General features: G+C 48.8%; 1 protein-coding gene across 4 annotated transcripts in view; it reads left to right on the top strand.

Annotated features, from left to right (window-relative positions):
* The window catches only part of Inpp5a (inositol polyphosphate-5-phosphatase A), a 184,426-nt gene that overhangs the window by 76,607 nt on the left and 87,922 nt on the right, over nucleotides 1-19,897 (top strand). For all 4 annotated transcript variants that reach the window (XM_087577269.1, NM_001108923.2, XM_087577273.1 and 1 more), the window contains 2 exon segments: nucleotides 13,695-13,795; nucleotides 17,898-17,985. In XM_087577269.1, coding sequence (XP_087433395.1) covers nucleotides 13,695-13,795; nucleotides 17,898-17,985 — 189 coding nt within the window.

Consider the following 19,897-nt stretch of genomic DNA (forward strand, 5'->3'; position numbering starts at 1 on the left):
TAGGTTGGTCTTGAACTTGTGAACTCAAGCATTACCAACTCAGCCTCCTGAGTAGCCAGGACTACAAGTGCCACCATCTTGCTTGGCTCTGATCAGCAATCATAAATATACCCTTTGTAAAGGGAACCCAAGTTTGGATGAATACTTTTCTGGAAATTTATCTTTAGCAGAAAATCCTGAAAGCATATCTGTCAAGCATGTCTTCTGTGAAGAGAATGATCCTGCAGGGCAAGGCCATGTTTCTAGTTTTAAGTGGTCTGCTGGCACAGAGTAGGGCACAGACTCTTTTGTACCCATCAGGAAGAGACTTCGGAGTATGGCTGCAAAGCCCAATGCGGGCTCAGGAGTCTGACAGAAAGGGTTCCATTCTCACTGTAGCCAGCCCTTGCTTTGTGACTGTAAGCAAGCTTTGTGACCCGACCTGCCAGTAACTCCTGTCCCGGGGTGATGGCACCCACCTCATTAGAGTGAGGATTAAAGGAGTTATCAAAAAGAAAGGGACTACTTGTGAGTCCTTCTGACTCAGTGCTGCTAGGACACAGACAAGGGGCTTTCTGCACCCCAGGGCAGGGCAGCCCTGACCTGTCCTTCTCAGCTACTCTTTTGCTCTGGGATGCTGGGGCTGTGGAGTGAACTGTAGCTTTGTGCTCTGCGTGGAGCAGGCTGTCCTGAGCTCTTGGTAGTTGAAGGGCTCACAGAGGAAAGGGTCTGGGTCTGTCTGACTGAGCTAGTGAGTCCCCTTGGGCTCTGAAGACTCAGTGTTATTGAAAGACAGACTGAGCACACACTGGACCAACAACAACCCCTCTCAGAATCTGCAATTCTGAAGAAAGGAGACACATTAGCTCCTGGCTGATTGGAGGCCAAGGCCTGTCTCCTGCCCACTGAAACAGCAGGTAGGAATTTTACACACTTTCAAGTTTTCCAGGACCACAGTTTATAAGGTGGAGAGAAACGAATGGAGTGATTGCTGTTGTTGTCTTTGTTGAGGCAGGATCTTACTGTGTACCTGGCCTCAAACCAGCCACATAGACCAGGCTGGCTTGAACTCACAGAGATCTACCTGACTCTGCCCTCTGAGTGCATGAGATTATTTTAATATGTTGATTTAACCCTGTGATTCTAATCTGTTATTGTGCATGATCAGAGCAGTTAGTAATAAACTACTTGATGTGTTTTGTGCTGCCTTGGGAATCAAGCGTGTTTTATGTTGTCTGTTCAGGACAGCCAGACACCAGGGAAGGTGACTGTCTGCTGAGTGTCTCAGATGTGCACTTCTCCTTGGAGTCTAAGCTTGCCTTTTCTGCTTTTTACCTGAGAGTCATATTGATGAAGTTGCTGTCACAGCAGCATGAAGCACATGAGGGACCGCTGTGGTCAGTACGTCTTGGTTAGGGTTTCTATCGCTGTGCTGAAACACCACGACAAAAGCAAGTTGTGGAGGAAAGGGAGGGGTTATTTGGCTCACACTTCCACATGTAGCGCATTATTAAAGGAAGTCAGGACAGGAGCTCAAACAGGGCAGAAACCTGGAAGGCAGGAGCTGATGCAGAGGCCAGGAGGGATGCTGCTTACTTAGGCTCCTCTGGCTTGCTTGGTCTGCTGTCTTATAAAACCCGGGACCACCAGCCTACGAGTGACACCATCCATAATTGGGCTCTTCCCCAAATATCATGAATTAAGAAATTGTACTACAAGCTTGCCTACAGCCTGATCTGAGGCTTTTTCTTAATTGAGGCTCCCTTCTCTCAGATGACGTCAGCTGTGCCAAGCTGACATAACCGTCCAGCAGGGTCTCTGTGGGAAGGTGTGTGGCAGGTTTATAGTAGAGTCCTCCAATAGGGCACATTCTTCAGTAGATCTCCAGAAACAGATCTTCAGATGTTTAGGGACATTTGCTGATCCAAATCAGTGGTCCAGCAGCTTAGCATCAGGCTAACACAGGTGTCTGCCATCAAGGGCTGGGCTGCTACTCAGTCATATAATCATTACCCTGTAAAGATACTTGTCTGTAAGAAGAGCTTCAGATAAAGGATTCTTTAAAAAAAAAATACTGGGTACCAGTGCTGTCACCTTCATATGACAGGTCTCATGTTTTTTATGTCTTTGTCTTATGCCTCCCATTCCCTTAATCAGTAATGGCATCACCAGACTGTGGCATGCTGGGTGCTCCTGGGCTGCAGTGCTCTGGTGTCCTTGGATTGCAGTGTGCTAGGTCCCCATGGGCCATAATGCTGAGGGGTTGGGAGTGGCCCTGAGCTACATCATTGTGGGTGCCCCTGGGGTTCAAGGTTGTGCGCAGCTCTTTCTTCCAACTTCCTCAGAAGTTTAGAGATCGAGCCATTCTTCATACCCAGGTTTAAAGATAAGAAGATTGAGGCTCTACGAGGCTATGAGATATGCCTGCAGCCACATGGCTGAGTATTGTCAGGATCCGAGTCCTGTCACTGCAGCCCCAAAGCCATGCTTGCCAATGACAAGATCTGGGAGAAGAGGCGAGCAGGACCATGTGGAGCGAGGAGTTGCAGGACTGAGGATCTGTGGTGCTGGGGAAAGGCTGCTGGACTTTCTCAGAGTTGGGCCACAGTCTGGGAAGCAGGGCTTGAAGAGGAGGCTGGAACAAAGGGAGGCTGGAGACCCAGTAACTGCAGGCCTTCCTCTCCAGCTGGGCTGTGTGTCATTTGTCATGCCAGAGGAAAATGGATGGAGCAAGACACTTAAAGAAAAAGAAAGTTGGTTGGGCCATGAGGACTGCGCTGTGTGGTTTTGTGTCAACTTGACACATGCTGGAGTTATCTGAAAGGAGCGAACCTCAACTGAGAAAATGCCTTCATTTGTTACAGCTCAAGGAGCGCTGACAGGGGCTTTGGGAACCTCAGAGGCTCTGGACTTCACATATGGGCCCCCCCTCTCTACTGTGTGCCCCACAGTAAACACCAGTGAACTATAAGTGGCCAGAGTGAAGAGGGACTCGATGAGATTCTGTGTGGTAGGCAGCGTCCGGAGAGAGGTGTTCAATGGTGCCACAGCTTTTCTGGCTGTTTCTACAAGGCCACGGCCCTGCTGGAAAGCCAGGAAAACTAGTGGAGGCCTTACAGTTTGAATTTGCTCTGACCTTAGTTGGAGGCACCGACTTATTAAATGAAAAGAATCAGTCTGTATGGCTTAGAATTCCTCAAGTGTAGGGTCCAAAGACAGGACCTAGTACCACAACTGTCACTCTTCACAGGCTGTATGTAGGCTTCTCTTAAGTCCCCAGAGGAGCTGCTAGTAGTTTTGCCTACAAGGGAGGAACACAGCAAGAGCCACTGACCTCACCAGTTTGGCTGTGCTCTTAGGCCTGCTACATTGCCTGCCCATGGGGTCAGGGGAATTTACAGTGCCCTGTGCAGAGCAGTGAGCCCCTGTCCCCTGCCCCCAAGCTGGCCCTCTGTCCTAGGCATGGACTTGTGAGAGGTCATTTAATGAGGCCTATAGGAGCCACAAATAGTGCATTGCGAACTAGAGAACCATCGGCCAAGGATGGGGGTGCCTGTCGCCCAGCCATGGGAGGTTGAGAGCCCACACCTGAGCCCAAGAGCATGGGCATTTAGAGCCTGCATTGGTGGCAGGCCAGAGAGCTCTTTTGTCCCTACCGCTTATCCTGGAGGCTGGGCTCCTATGGTGTAGCCTGCCGGATAGGACTCCTTGTTAGGTCACTAATGCTCCGCTTTGGAGACCTACCTAACAAGGCCTGGCTCTTGCTATTTTTAACTCTGCTCTTGGCAGTGTACAGGGTCGATGACCACAGGCTCACAGTGGCTTCCTGGGAGCTGAGTCTGGCCCTGTACTCAGGCATCTGCACAGTGTCCCAAACAGAAAAGGGACTTAACGGTGGAAGGCTGTGTACCAACCTGCAGGGGTTGTACAGTGTAGGTAAGCCCCTGTGCTCTTTCTGGCCACAATGTCTAGTTCACTCTTTTCCAAAATATTTTAATACACTTAATATTAAACATTAGTTAATGTATCTTTTGAGTTTCCTTGAAGACCATAGCTCATGGAAATGGCACTAGAACCTCTGCACCAGCTGTGTTACCTTTAAGTCAGAGGTGGCTCCTTTTGTCCTGGAGAGCCCTGTCAGTTCTGTTGTCAAGCAAGGGCAGTACTGAATGGAATTCCATGCAGTCCATAGCCACTCCTGGTGGAGGGCTGGAGTTTATTTCCCAGTACACTTCCCACCAGTGGTGCCATGATGTGACATCTGATAGCAGCTGGCTTTACACTCAGTCCTCCAGACATCCTGCTGCCAGGCAATCCATGAGGTCCACTGGCTTCACCGAGAAAACTGACCGAGCTGCTCTCAAGCCAACTAGGTTGCCCGCCCTGGCTCATCAGGAGGCCAGTTAAGATCAGCGCAGGAGCCAGGCGGTTGTCTTATAGCTGCTATGGACGTTACATGACGTCTCTAACCTCTGTGGTCCTGAGTAGGGCAGCCTGGGCCCATGATGGTGATATCTTGCTTGCCGCTGATGCAACCTTTGGCATGAATTCTGATTCCAAACCAGTGTCACTTGTCCTCCTGTGCTGGGGAACTTGGTACCTACATCCTCATTAATACCTTACAACATTTGTCTAAAGAAGGCAGTCCCACTACTGACCCTCAGCTGAGGCCCGGACCCTCTGAAGCAGGTGGCAAAGCAAGAATCATAGTCCTGTGTGATTCCTGGATAGCCTTGCTTTTCCTCTGCTGACCCCACCCTTTGCTAAATGGGCAGCTACAACTGGCTAGCAAGCTCGCTGGAGCCGACGAAGTGCTCAGGAGCTTGCGGGCCAGACATTCGATGCTGCTGTTATTAAGAGTCAAATCATATGAAGTAAGTGACATAATGAAGTAAGTGACAGTGAGACAGAAGATCGTGATTGCCCCGGGCTCATCTCTCCTTAATGACTGTGTGGCACTGTCTCTGCCTGTGGCCCTGGTTGACCTGCCTGTGCTGTGAGTCTGGAATTGCTGCTGCATGGCAGTGAGTTACTGGTGTCTCCACCCATGGGGTGTTGGTGAGTATTGGGGTGCTAGAGGCATTGGCCCCAGGGAATGGGTAGCTGCTGTAAACCACCCTTCCCCAGCCTGCCATTGCCTGAATGGTGAGTTGAAGTCAAGTGGTCTCATTTGACCACTGAGGAGACTTATGTCCCTTAGGCAGTGATTCCTGGGACGCTTTAGAAACCAGCCGTATGCTATGAGCCTGCGCTGTCACATGACATTGCTGCCAAAGTGTTACTTGGTCAGCTTCCTCAGAACCCCTGGGGCTGGCCTTCTCCCCATTTTCCCATAGAGAGTGGCACCGTCCTATTTCTGTGCCCCTGAGACTTTCTACTTTCTCAGAGTAGTGTTTATATGTGCCTTACAAACGACTGAATGGCTTCACTCCCTTGTAAAAGAAATGCTTTTTAGAAAATGTTATTCAAAAGTTTCTAACAGCTTGTCACTAAAAACCATCCTCTTCCGATGAGCTTCTTTGACCTCCTCATACACAGTGGCTAAGTGTGCTCTCATTGGAACATGTGAGCTGGCCTTTGTGCCAGCCTTGCAGACAAGTGGGTATAACATGTATTCACATGGTCTGAGCGTAGCTCCTCACTGCCATGGGTGGGAGCAGGACACAGGTTCCAGGTTGAGCTGCACAATAGGACAGTTGCAAGGAACTGCATTCTCATCAGCAAACAAGGAGAGAACAGAGACGCTATAGGAGATCAGAATTTCCCATGGTCCAGGCACACTCACTATGACACTTCAAGGTGGTAAAAACCATTAAAGAAGGCCATTCCAGTATTCCAGAAGGGACTATGGTGGTGATTCTCAACCTTTGTAATGCTGTGACTCTAATACAATTCCTCATGTTATGGTGACCTCATCCATAAAATTATTTTTGTTGCTACTTTGTAACTGTAATTTTGCTATGGTTATGAATTGTAAGCAACTGTCTTTTCTGATAGTGTTTGGCAACTCTTGTGAGAGGGTCTTTTGAAACCCAAAGGGGTTGAGAAACACTGGACTGTGATCACTGGCCGAAGGGAGTGTAAGCTTCGGGTCTCTCTGCCTTTTAATACATTTGCCTGGTCAGCTTCCAGCCTGTGGAAGTGGAGGACAGAGGCACGAATTCCAGGCTAGTTCCACACCCAAGCTGAGCTTGGCAGATTTGTGGGTTTTTTTAGATTTATTTTATTTTATGTGCAGGAGCGTTTTGCCTACATTCGTGTATGTGTGTACCTCATGCATGCCTAGTTCCCTCAGAGGCCATAAGAGTGTGCCAGATCCCCTAGAACTACAGCTCTGGGTGGTTATGAGCCACATGTAGGTGCTGGAAACCAAAGTCAGGTCTTCTGAAGAGTGGCCAGTGCTCTTAAGTACCAAGGCAGCTTTGCAGCCGGCAGACTTGTACGTTTCCACCAGCTCCTCCACTTCCATTATCTTCAAGCAAAACTGGACTGTGGGGTGAGTTATCCACAAGTGTCCTTGTGGTCGTCTGCAAAGGAACAAGCAGGGCGCCCCTTTGTCATTGCACTTGAAGGGCAACACCGAGTCCTAGTGAACATCAGCCATGACTCAGGGCCTCACCGTTCCTTACAGGCCATGGTTAGAGTTGTTTGCTCTGCTGGTAGAAATTCAAATTTTTATGACTTTGTTGGGACATTCTTGACAAATGGTTCACTTCGTGTACTTGGAATATTTAATAAGGGGTTCTGATACTGGTCTGCACCATGAGTCCCTCAATATGACCAAGATGACTGCGTTGCACGTGAAAGGTCTGGGGCCTGTCATCCCTTCTGTCCTCTGCGGCCACCATGCAGCTGGCTTGCTTTATGATGAGGCAGCATCTGTAGTGTTTGTTTGTTTATATAAACAAGACTCTGATAGTGTATGCTTTTCTTACGAGGACAGCTTCTGTGACTTCCATCCTTTAAGATTCATTGAGACTCGGTTTATGGCCAGAAGGCTTCTCTTGGAGAACACATCTAATGAGCTCACATCCTGTAGACACTGAGCATGTCATAGAATCTGTGATGCCATAGGTATTGGCTTGCAGTTTTGCTATCCTGTGTCCTGGTTGTGTTTGTATTCATGAGAGTATGTGCTTGTGTGAGTGTGTGTACATGTGTGTACCATGACTATGAGTCTGCCCCTGAGTAAATGTGTTGCTGAGGATAGATGGTAAGCTTCTTCAGTGATTGTGGCTCCGTTTCTCTCTTTTTCTGTTAAGTTTGCCCAGGGTGCTTTGTGGTGTTGTCCCTTCCCCCAGGTAATTTTTCTGTCTTCCTCTCTGATGGCTTTAAGTTTCATCTTCTGAGGCCTTTTCTGGCATCAGTATTGACTCTGCCCCCTTGAGGTGGGTCTTTCTTTGTATAACTTCTGTATAACTGCTTCAAACCTGTGCCTTCCCAATGTGGGGCCTTGCCTGGCAACACACTGGAGGCTTCCCTGTACTTACCACTTTCCACTGCTGTCCAGGCTGATTCCAGGGCCATCTGGTGAGGCTGGTGACTGTCTCTGTGTGTTTGGTTCTGGGGACAGTCTCAAAGAACTGCTTCCTTTTACACAGCCACATCATTCAGAGCAGGTCCAGACTTGCCATTGTGAGCAGCAGTGCGGCTGGGTCTGGTCTGCCCTTCATGCTAACTCGCTGCATGCACTCTCTGCTTTTTGTTCTTTGTTTCTCATTCCTGCTTTGTTTTGGGTTTTGCATTCTGTTCTGATTTATGTTTTAGATGTTTGCCTTTTTACTGGCATTTTGAATGGTTGCCCTAGTTTTGTGATACACAGTCATGTGTTGGATAACAGCAGGGGCTCATTCTGAGAAGCATGTCATGAGATACTCTTGCTAGGCAAGCATCCAGAGTGAACTCATAGACTTCGCTGGCCAAGGCAGGCATTCAGTGTGGCCCTTGGACGTAGTGAGGGGCTATGGTTAGAGATGGAGGAGGCTGCTGCTGCACTGTGGCAGGCCGTTTTAGAGAAGCCTTCCTTTTAGTAAGGCGGAGTAGAGCACTGTCTCTGAAGATACGCACACTGAGTACACAAACCTGGAGCAGTCATTTGTGAAACAGTGGTTATGAGTTGGCATCACCACAGACACAAACATCGTGCCATATGACATGGGAGGGTTTTCAGTTCTATCATACTCTTGGAGACCACTGTCCTACATGTGGCTTGCCACTGATGTCAGCATCAGATTGGATACATGATGGTAGAGGTAGAAATGCTCCCCTATCTGTATGGAAACCTTGTGGTTGTGAAGAGTTATATATAGTGTCTGTGGCACTATCAGTGGATCAAACCCGGGATCGGCACCCTTATTAGTCAAATTTGTTTTGGGAAATGGGGCACAGCCTGTAGCTGGTTGGTGTTCTCCCTGAAAAGCTCAACTGTTTCACAGACACAAGTGGCTAGCAGGGCCTAAACAGATAGCTCCTACCTGGATCACCTAGATGCCTCAGAACAGTGTTGGGACAGACATGCCACTTTTTCTCTTGAGAAGCTGGCTTGATAGTACCCTCAGTGGATAGTATGTTTATCTCCTTGAGATGTTTCTGAAGGTGTTTCTATGGTTGCCTTTGTTGAACGTTGCTTTTACAGAGTCCAATCCCAGGGTGGGCCTTTGCTGTTATTATTTCTAGGTCTTTTGCTCTGGAGGCCTGTGAATCTTGGAGTTGATGCTTTGGAGTTTCTGTTTCGGGTGCTGTAGGAGCGTGTTCCTGGGCAAATTCAAATCTTGTGTCCTGTGCTGGTGGTCAGTGCTGCTCTGTTCTGTCCTTCAGCTCTGGATCCTTCTCCCTGTTGGCCCTCAGTCCTTCCTCTGCTTCCTTCTTGCTGCCCCTTCCCACTTCCACTTTGCTGAGGCTCCTTGCTTGCTCTTTCCTGGTGCCCTTTGTGATTTGTTCTTTCTGCCATTACTCTATTCTGTGAGTACTGCAGTCCTCATCTCCTCAAATGCTTCCTGTTTGGCTCTTCATTTCTCCTTGTAGAGGTTCTGGCTCTGCAGTCACAGAGAACATAGCTTACTCTGCTGCATGGCTATTTTGCAGAGACTCCTCTGTATGCAGGACTTTTAACCCTCACAGCATGCCAGGGACTCCTAGAACTTGCTGTTTGCTGGTGGCTGTGGTGGTAGTTCGTGAGACTCCTGGTGTGCTGGCGCCCTCTCCTGTCAGTTGTTGGTAGTTCGTGACACTCCTGATGTGCTGGCGCCCTCTCCTGTCAGTTGTTAAGTCAGGTACCCTGGCTGGTTGTGACTTATTTTCTGATTGCTTCTTCTTGAACATCATGATTCTTGACTTCTCGAACTCCTTTTTGAGCATCTCCTCCCTTGTGCTTTACTCCCCTCTGTCCCGGAGTAGCTTCTCCGTGTTTTATTTTCTTCTCAGGAACCTTGTCGCAGATGATTCTCTTTTGTGCCAATCTACTTTAAGTTGCAGACCCCTGAGATCTCCCTAGAGCCCATATCTTGGAATCTTCTCCAGAATCTTGGGGGCTCCATTTCCTGACCTAACCTTTTGCTTATCCAGAAGCCCTGATCCAGGGTGGTGCTGTGTCATCTTCAGTCACAATGAGGTTGAGATGTAGGTTATTCTGCTTATGTATAAATACACATATCATGGCTTCGTGGTGTGCGCGTGTAGCTTGTATTTAACGAGAGAGAGAGAGAGAGAGAGAGAGAGAGAGAGAGAGAGAGAGAGAGAGAGAGAGAGATATTTGGGGGTACAAAATTTAAAATTTATGGATTCAGCTACCCTGGAAGCTATGTATCCAAAACAGCTAGAAGCCATCTTTCTGCTTACCCAGACTTTTCCTCCATTCCAAGGATCCTAGTGGCCTCTTGCAAACATATGTCTCTGGTGCTTGCTTAGGACAGAGCAGGTCTGTAGAAGGGGTTTTTCTGAACTTCCTTCTTCTTTGAACATGTGTTTATTTGCATTCTTGTCAGTATGTGAATCTGTTCCCTGAACAACATCGGAGGACCTGGAGTGTCTTTGCTGGCTGTGTTCCATTACTTTTCTCTAGATGGACGTATGGCTTTTCTAGGCTCTGGTTCTCATAGGTTTGGTGATAGTTGGTTTTCTCTGGCTTAGCTTGCCAGGAACCTGTTGACTTTCTAGAGACTGCATCTCAGCAAACTAAGACAACTTTTAGTTGTAGTTATTTAAAGTGGCCTTTTCTGCTCTGATCTCCCCCTCCTCTTTTGTATTCCAGTTACAACTCTATGCCACGTGATGTTTTCATTAATCATCTATTTTTTTACCCAAGGGGACTCATGCATCACATGGCGGATAGGTTGTCATGCAACTAAAACATTCCTCCAACCCGAGGAAACTGTTGCTGAAGAAGCAAGAGAAGAGGACCTATAGAGGAGGGACCTATAGAGGAGGGAGTGGGGGCTGAGGGCATGCATCATGAAAGCTGAGCAAAAGTGGATTTCAGCTTACTTCATAGAGCTTGAAAATACCAGAGCCCCGGAAGGGCTTTCTTAACAATGGATGTGTGATGTTGGCCTGCCGAAGAATCTATTATGAAAGTAAGCGTGCTACTCACTCTTAAAACATGCTCCATAAAGAGAAAGTGCACACCAGCAGCAAATCCCCCAGATGCAAGTCTGTGAGGAGAACAGGCAGACCTGCAAAACACTCCCAGATATCAGTCTGTGAGGAGAACAGGCACAATGGAAGAGCACCAGGATGTAGTTCTGAATGAGATTTCTGTTTGAGTGCTAGCTAGACAGGTCCTAGGTGTGTGCGTTCCTATGAGAGAAGCATGCACTGTTACCAGAGCGGTCCAGCTGACACCACTGTGGAACCTACAAGAAATAGCTACCCAGCCATGCCTCTGGTGCTGCTTCTGTGGCCAGGTGGGATCCCGGCCTGGCCCTCTGGAGTGACCACTCCTCATTTGTACTCCAGTCACACAGGCTGTTGGGATCTCAGGAGACAGCAGTGCCATTGTTTCCTTGGCTCTGGTGGACATGTTATAATTGTCCTTGTGGACTCCATATCCCCAAGTCCCACACAGATTGAGACCCAAGTCAATGTGTCCAGGCATGAATGAGGCAAAGGAACCCTGCCAGGTAGTGGGAACCCACAGCCCTTCCTCACACCAGCTCATGACTCCTTCCTACCACCTTTGGGGGAAGCCTCATCCTTAACTTATAGAAGCAACTTAGGCAGGACAGAAACGGGCTCCAAGATACACAGTGGTAGTCATGAGGTGATCTCTAAACTATGAGCCCAGTGTGGGGACAGACTTCAGCGATGAAGAGTAGAATCCAGGGCAAGATGGAGTCACTGATGTGCAGGGACTTGGGCAAAGCTCTTGGTGCTGTCCTTGGGCATAGTGTGTCACTCATTGGACTCATGTTCCTGAAGTAGCAAAGCAGTCCAAGCCTGTGCCACATAACCCACAGCTAGCAGATGCAGGACTTGTGAACATACAGTGAGATTGGAAAGTCTATCCTGGACAGCCCGGTCAGGTCGGACTTCATCTGACAGTTCCTGTACACCTTCTTATCACCCCTCTGTTCCTGTCTTCACTGGTACTGTATAAGAAACACACAAACATGACAAGGCTAAGCACCCTTTGACCTCTGCTAGCCAGCCAGCTACCCTTCTAGTGTTGTCCGTGTCACCCTTGGAGGCTTCAGGTTCTGTGTCCTGGGCCTCTAGGTCAAATATTCAGGACTCCGAGACTTCAAGGGTGTTTGGGGTTTGCTTTTCTGAGGCAGTCAGGACAGGGCTAAGGCTCTCTCTGGGTGAAGCTGGTGAGCTCTCTGCTATGCCTCCACATTCAGATACACACACTGTGCTCCACTGAAGTCCCTGGTTGAAAAGAGCGACAGCTGACAAACAGCTATGAATTGAAAGCCAGCAAAGAGGATGAAAACCATCCACAACAGGTGTCAGCATAGTCACAGGGCCACAGCAGTAATGAGCCCGGCTGAGAGTAAACCAAAGTTCTAGCCAGCACCAGCGCCAGGGGGAGCACTGTGTGCATCCATCCCACAGACCTTTCTCATGGACCTTTCCCCTGAGCCTAGGACTTGCTGTGGATCCCATTGTCCTGCACGTGGACGGCGAGCACTAGTCCTCTTCCAGGTGATACCTACTTAAACACAGTTATCTTGGGACCACAGCATGGTCTGATTTACCTTGTTCTCTGCCCTGGTGAGGTCATATTTCCTTCTGGAGTTTCCGGCCAAGTCTGACTTCTGAGCAGTGCCCCTGGTGTCTGGAAGAGGGGTCAGTATGCCTGGTGCCATGCCCTGCCTGGCCATTATGCGGGTGTTTTTCTTGCTAGCCTGCAGCTCCCTCCTCCACGCTGCATAGCTGGGTCCTCATGTAGCTCTTGATCTTAGGTCCTTCTCTTTGGGAGATAAGTAGGATCACAGTTGACCCTTGAGTTCTAGTTATTCAAATCTGGAGCTTTGTGCTACAAAAGACTATTTGCTTAAACAATAAAATCTCAGGGAAAAGGGGAAATGCTACTTGGAAGTTAGATGAAGACAGCCAGATTTGAAGACCCACAGAGAGTGGTTATGGAACTCTGTTTATAAAATGAAAATTGTGACTGTTGGGGACTCTCCCCTGCCCCTGACTGGCTCTAGGTACACTGGCTTCCAGCCCTGCCTGTGAGTTTCCCCGCTATCACCTTGGCCCTGTGGTCATAGTAACCTCAACTTAGTGTTTTCTCCTCTGGTCCTGCATCTAGCCCTTCCCAGAGGCCCTTCTTTCCCTGTAACAGCTCTTCAGTGTCTGCTAGAGCCCAGCCTCCCATCCGTCATCTGCCCTCCCTATGCTCCAGGAGAACAGAACCAAGTACCTCCCCACCTTATTGCCTAGGAGATGGTTGGTCTTCCCGTGCTGTCTGCCCATGCCAAGCAAAGTTTGCTGGTAACTTAAGCAATGTTTTGGAAAACTAGGAACAGTAATAGTTGGACAGAAGTAAGGTTGTGGGTTGTAGACAAGCTTAGGCTGTGCCACTCACTCAATGCCCATGAGACCATGGCTGTGTTTCTGCCATATGCCAGACTCCTCCGCTGCTATAAATTAGACAATGGGGCAACAGCTTTTAGGGCTACAGATCACACAAGATGTGCATACCTGGTGCTTCAGACAATATGGGTACAGGAATGAGCTTAGAAGTCAGCCTTGGAGATCCTGAATTAAGAATGAGCCCATGCATAGTGTGCACATACATGCATACACACATGACAGCACACAGGCAATGCTCTCACACTAACTTAAGCTGACACCCAATTCTGCATGCATGCATGATGCATGCACATAAGAACATGCTGTCACACACATGATTGGCTGGACTCAATTAACAGGTATGCACAGCAGTGTTAATGATGTGCTGAGGTTGTGACTTGGGTTGAAAACTTTCTTGATGTTCTCCTGTCCATAGCATAATACTACTTTTTTTTTTATAATTAGAGAAAGGGCCTCTAGGTTGTTGAAAAGGGTCCTTAGAAATTCTGAATCTTTGCTAAGGAAATATGAAAGAGGCTAGAAATAAACATTTGGCCGCATAAAGGTGGCAACTCATAGAATCGGTTAAGAACTTGTGGACACAGCTGTGTGGCCTGCGCCCTGCTGTCTGTGGAGGTGAGACACATGCTTCACTGCCCTGACATGGTTTGTGCGCTAACTCTGTGCTTTCTTTCCAGGTCCTGCACACACACAAGCCTCACTTCATGGCCTTGCACTGCCAAGAATTCGGAGGGAAAAACTATGAGGCCTCCATGTCTCATGTGGACAAATTTGTCAAGTAAGTCTCAGCTGGAGCCTGTGGACTGGGGGAGGTCTTTGGATGGGATGTGGTCTTGAATTCCACCCTTGAAACTCATCTGTGGGTCATGCTGAGGGAGTTGCAGTTTTCCCCAGAGAGGGTGTGGTTTAGTGACCTGGCAGCTCCTTACCTCCAAAGAGTAAACACCTGTGCTGCTAGGCTAGGGGGGCAGGTCTTGGGGATCCCCCCATCCCCATCAGAGTCCTGGGGTGGGTAAATGCTAGCCAGCCTGCTGCAGTGGACAATGGATGATGCACAGGACTGAATTCTGCAGCAGCTTCTGAGTTTCGAAGCTGGGGGGGGGGGGGAGTGACATGCCATTCAGGGGACAGTGTACATGTGTGGAACCAATGCAAACTGAGCTCTGTGGCTCCTTAGAAGACAGGACCATCTGACCTCAGCCCAGGCAGAAGGGGAGCGGGGTCTCTTGAGATGGTTCTGTGAATGGACACAAAGGAGCAAGCAAGTGCCCATCCTTGAGTAGCTCTAGGTCTGGAATTAGGGCCCTTTCTCGTCTGTACCTTTTAGAACCATCCCCGAAGCCCCTCTTTGCCCTCAGACCCTATTGTATCCATTCTGCCTTTTGTTTGTTTGTTTGTTTGTTTGTTTTGTTTTGTTTTGTTTTCTAGAAGCATCCTAACAATGACCAGAAGGGCGACTAGGGAGGAAGAGGAAAAGTCAGAATTTAGGAAGTCCTGGATGTAGTTTTCAATGAGAAATGGGCTAAAGCTCTGAAAGGATTGCAGAAAGTCAGGCTTGCATTGGGCTCGTTTGTTGTTCGTAGAGTATGGTTTGGAAAGAAGTCATCTGGGCCACAGCTTTGACCACAGGGACTGTGTCAGAGGAAACATCCACGGGGCGTTCCTGGGACCTGTTGTCCATTGGAACAGCTTGGCATAGACAGAGCTGGGCCTGAGTTAGTGGCTTTGCCTCAGTTCCTAGAGTGCACTGAAGGCACTACCCACCCCATGGGTCTCTGGTGTTCCTTCTATCCCCAGTTCTGTTGCTGATTCTTTGTGTGTGTGTGTGTGTGTGTGTGTGTGTGTGTGTGTGTGTGTGTGTGTGTGTGTGTGTGTGTACACAAGCCACAGAGTTCATGTAGAGGTCAGAGGAAAACATTTGGGGTGAAATTTTCCCACTTTTATGTGGGCTCCAGGATCAAACTGAGGTTTCCAGGCTAGTACAACAGATGCCATCACCCACTGGGCCATCTCACTGGCCCGTGTTGCCGTGTTCTCTTGCCCCTTTATTCCTGTTTGCCTCTGTCCTGAGCTTGACAAGAAAAGAAGGAAGTGCTCCTTAAGTGCTCAAATGCCCCTGCAGGTGACAGCTGAGATCCTAAACATCCCCGTGTGTAGAGAGATTGAGGAAGCAACCTGTTCACAGCAGAGTTTCTTCCAAGCAACATGTGCTGCCTTCCCACCACTCAAGGTCTTGGAGCTTCACTGGGTGTCAAAAAACTCTGTAAGATACTCCTAAGTAGTCTTCAAGGCAATGTTAATGAAAGTGTTACAAAGCATTCTCCCCAACATTCTATAAGCGAAAGCTGGTCACATGGAGAAGGACAGACAGCACAGAAACGATCCAGAGGAACATTGAGTCACATTCTGCTGACTAGAGGCTAGAGCACCAGCTCGAATTGAAGCAGCAGAACAGCAAGGGCAGGCAGAGACCCTCTGTATGGAATGTCTTCCTCGGTGCATGGCCTTGGTACTGCAGGCTGAGAAGTGCCTCATGAAGAACCTGCATCACAGTGGACCAGGTGGTCACTCTCCCCTGCCTCAGAATGAATTCTAGTTATACTAAAGTAAAATTTGGAGATGGAGATGCAGAAAAATATCTTTGTAGCTTTGAGGTATGGAGGATTGCTTTCAGAATGTGCAAAAGTTGCAGCTTAGAAAGATAAGATTGACACATTTGTCATGTTAAAGAAAGCCATATTGTTACAGAAAGATATTCTGAACAAAGAGTGAACTAAGCCACCTTTTGAAAAACATCTGCAGCACACATCCCTGACAGAAATTACTGTTTATGCTAAGAACTGCAAGTTGACACAGGAGAGAGAGTCTTGGGCTAGAGCAGCAGAGCATCTGAGCACCTGCAGGCCAGTGGCTCTCGGGAGGGAGGTCCCACTACTACTGCCCCCTAGGTGGACTGTGCGTGGCAGTGTAAACTTTGCTGCTCTGGCTTTGAAGAGCGTCTGTCTTTGAGAAGGCTGGGGCGGTCAGGTATGCTCGTGTGGATTTTTCCCTATGGTGCTCTTTGCTTTCGGCTGGATTCAGCTCTACCTGGACCGTTTTCCTTAGCCAAAGAGCTTTCTGTACTGTGTATTTCAGTGCAAGTCAGCTGCTGTTGATTCTCTCAGCCTTTGTTTGTCTGAACAAGTTCGTTGTTCTCATTTTTGAAAGCTGTGTTTGTTGGGAATGAATGGGAGCTTGTCAGTTCCCTCACTACTTCAAGGACACCACGTCATTGTCTTCTGTGTTTCATTGTTTCCGACCAGAGCCCAGCCCTTGTGTGCATCTTCATCTTCTTGTGGATAATGTGCTTTCCCGGCTGCTCGCTTTCATCCACATCTACCTTATTTGTAGCAGCTCAGTTTGCTGTGCTCTGGTTTAATATTGTTTATTTGAATTGTGCACCTATAGGTTTGACGGAGTTTGGAGAATATTAGTTCCCTCCATCCACAGAGGCTGCTTTTCTCCCTGCCCCCTCCTCCCTTGCCCTGATCCAGTGTTGCCCAGAGAGGCTCTGCCGTCCACGTGGAGTGGGATCCCCTACTGCATTGCTTTGCAGGGATGCCCAGTCTCAGTTCATCCTGTGAGATCCTGATTCTCATCTGTCAGCACCAAAGACTCCTTTCTTCTGTAGGCTCCTATTTTCCTTTGGGGCTTGGGTCATATTTATATTTACCATTTTAACATCTTTCTGCTAATCCTATTACTTTGTCCTTTCTGGGCCCAGATCTGTTGGTAGCTTGTTTAAGAAAACAAAAAAAACTATGGTCCTGATGTTGATTCTCCCCATGTCAGGTAACTTTTTACTCACATTTGTCTGGAAGAGGGCATATGTAAGTGTCCTGTGTGTGGAGGTCCAACAGCAACTTGTAAGAGTCAATTCCTTTCCTCTACCTTGTGTGTCTTGGGTATTGTGTTCAATCCATCATCCCATGTCAGTCATTTGACACCAGATATGTCTGGTGCTCAGGGTTGGTGCCCTGTCATCTCTATTCCCCACACTCTTCATGACCTCATGGCCTCAATTCAGTGCTCAGGGTTTGTGCCCAGGCATCTCTATCTCTGTTTTTACACCCTGAACATGCTGCGACCTAAGGCTGCCAGCAGCAGGACCTGTGGGGAGGGGTCCACTGGAGTTCATCCAGGCTCATCTTCTGCCTCTCTTTCCTAGACTTATGGTTTCCTCCGGGCTCCTTCCCTAACATGTACTTTTGGGTCATATGCTGTGCCTGCTTCTCACCAGCAGCAGAGAAGCAATGGGCTTTTGTCCCGCATTCTGGGCTAGATGTGTGGTATTTCTTCTCTAGCCAACCTAGAGACAAGGATAAAATCAACTGTTGGGCTTTGACCATCAAAAGGGATGGTGGTAGGTGCAGTGAGGTTCTGCCGAGTTGACTGATAAGCACAGGCTACTGCCTACTTTAAGGAAATGCTAGTCACTGTCACTATCTACACTCTAGGGCTGCCAGCAAGAGCAGCAGACTGTGGAAGTCACCAACACATGGTATGTGGCCTGAGTGAGTCCTAAGTATTCCCACCAGTGTCTTTATCCCCGGGAGGCCTCACAGTGTAGGCATCTCACAGGCCTGAGTAGAGACCAGAGACTGCTATGTGGGCTGTTTTCTGTGTGCCAAGGACACAAAGTGGACTTGGTTTTCACTGTGGCTATTGCTGATTTCCCCCTCGCTCCTCCTTCCCTCCCTCCTGCTTTGCCCATTTAGGGGCTCAGTGGGTCTCTGGGTGATGAGAAACAGTTTTAACCGTGGCCTCCTGGCAGGGAGCACACCTATGGGCAGGCATGGCATCTGGGCCTTTGCTTACTGTGCTCACTCTTTCCTTCCCAGGGAACTACTGTCCAGTGATGCAATGAAAGAATACAACAGGGCTCGTGTCTACCTGGATGAAAACTACAAGTCCCAGGAGCACTTCACGGTAAGTCATTTTTAAGCTATGGTGAGTCCCAGGCCAAGGGAACCTGAATCATGGCTGTTCCCAAAGAGTACCGAGATGGCATGCATGCCGTGTCACAGCACAGTGTGACTGCCCTAAATGAAAAGCTTCTCACGTTCTGTTGACTGTTGGAGTCTGAGTCCTCCCCCACCCCAGTGCATCCTCATTGCTGGTACAGAGAAAGCATGGGCAGAGCTGGGATGGGGATGGCCAGTTAAGGAGGCTGGCCTTGAGATGTATGACCGAGGTGGAGAATTCCTGGTCTCTGGGGTGGCTTAGATGAGAGATTGAACTGGAATCTGGGCTTCTCAGTGGCCCTGCTCCTGGGCTTGGCTATCACTTTGTAAGAACAGGTGTGCCTTACAGTGGTATAGAATAGAGCCTGCACCAGCCTGATAGGAACTGTCCCTCTTCTCTAAGTGTCCTGGGTCATAGCTGCTTTAGGAGGTAGGAGGCACTGGGAAGGGTCAGGAACTCTCGAGAGATGTCTGAAAGCTTTTGTAGCTGTTGGTTTGCAGAACAGCATCTTGCGCTCTGCAGTGCCCAGACCTTCAGGGATTGAGTTAGCTTCTCTCCTTTCCACCCCGGTGCCTTTCACTCTACCCTCTGACATGTTGTCACATTCATAGGTGCTGCTCCTCTTTTCCACGAGGGAGATCTAGCAGTGATCCTCGTCAGTCAGCCCATCTTCTGCCTTGTGCAGCTACCTGACTTGGCTTTTGTCACAGCATATGGAGAGATATAGCAAGGGTTTGTGTCATGGTAGGCAGAACAGGGCATGGCTCCTGCCCTGTATCATGTGTGCGCGTGCGTGCATGCGTGTGTGTGTGTGTGTGTGTGTGTGTGTGTGTGTGAGTGTGTGTCTGTGTGTCTGTGCTTCTGTGTCTGTCTATCAGAGAGAGAGAGAGAGAAGGACGAGGAAGAGGAGGGGGGGGAGGAGAGAGAGAAAGAGAGAGGGGGGGAAGACTGAGACTGAGACTGGCTTTGGGGTTGTCCTTGGGCTAGAGAACCCCGTCAAGGCTTCAGTTTCTGGGCTTGGAGCGTCTTGTGCCAGATGCGTTCTATCCTCTCAAAGACGTTTTCTTCAAACCCATGTCCCACTTGCCCACTTCAGAGGTGTCCTTCCTCTAGCTCCGTCCCGCTCAGAATATAGTCCTCCTACTTCCCCCTCTTCTTCTCTTTGCTGCTTCTGCTACTGGCTTCTTCCTCTCAGCTCTGTATTTCTTTTCTTCTTTCAAAAGATTCCTCCCTTTAGCCCTCTGGGTTTCCTCTGCCAAGACCCAACTGTTTATCTTCTCAAGTCAGGCTTACACAGATGAAAAAGACAGGAGGTATCAGTGGAGATAGACATCAGACCAGACACCACAGAACAGGGGTGAACTGAAGGAAAGCGGTGGGAACTGCTAAAATGAAAACAGCCTGGAAAGGGTCATTCTGAGATGACGTCATGTGGCCTGGCTCCATGTCCCTAGGGCCTTCCAGAGGGCAAAGGGAACAGAGGTGCTTGGAATAATGGCCAGGGATGTACAGTTTCAAAAAAATGAACACACTCTTAGATCTGATTGTGGTGATGGAATTTCCAGCAGCAAATCTAGACAGAGTCTCAAGGTACATCACCATCAGACCGCAGGGCACCAGGGCTACAGAGGCTCAGCAGCAGCATCTTTCCTGTCTCTCCTCCATCAAGGCCTTGCTCCACTACAGGCATCATCTGTAGGAAGGTTCTTTCCTCATAACTCCATTTTAAATATATAGACACAGGACCTAAAAGTACAGGGGAAGGGAGGATAAATCTCACACGCACAAACAGGGCTGGTTGGATACTGCAAGAGCCTTCATAGCTGGACTGACAGAGGAAGATGGCCACTGTCTGAGGGTAGAGCATGGCGTGTGG

This window comes from Rattus norvegicus, chromosome 1, assembly GCF_021556685.1.
Source record: "Rattus norvegicus strain SHRSP/BbbUtx chromosome 1, alternate assembly SHRSP_T2T, whole genome shotgun sequence".
NCBI classification, from domain to species: domain Eukaryota; kingdom Metazoa; phylum Chordata; class Mammalia; order Rodentia; family Muridae; genus Rattus; species Rattus norvegicus.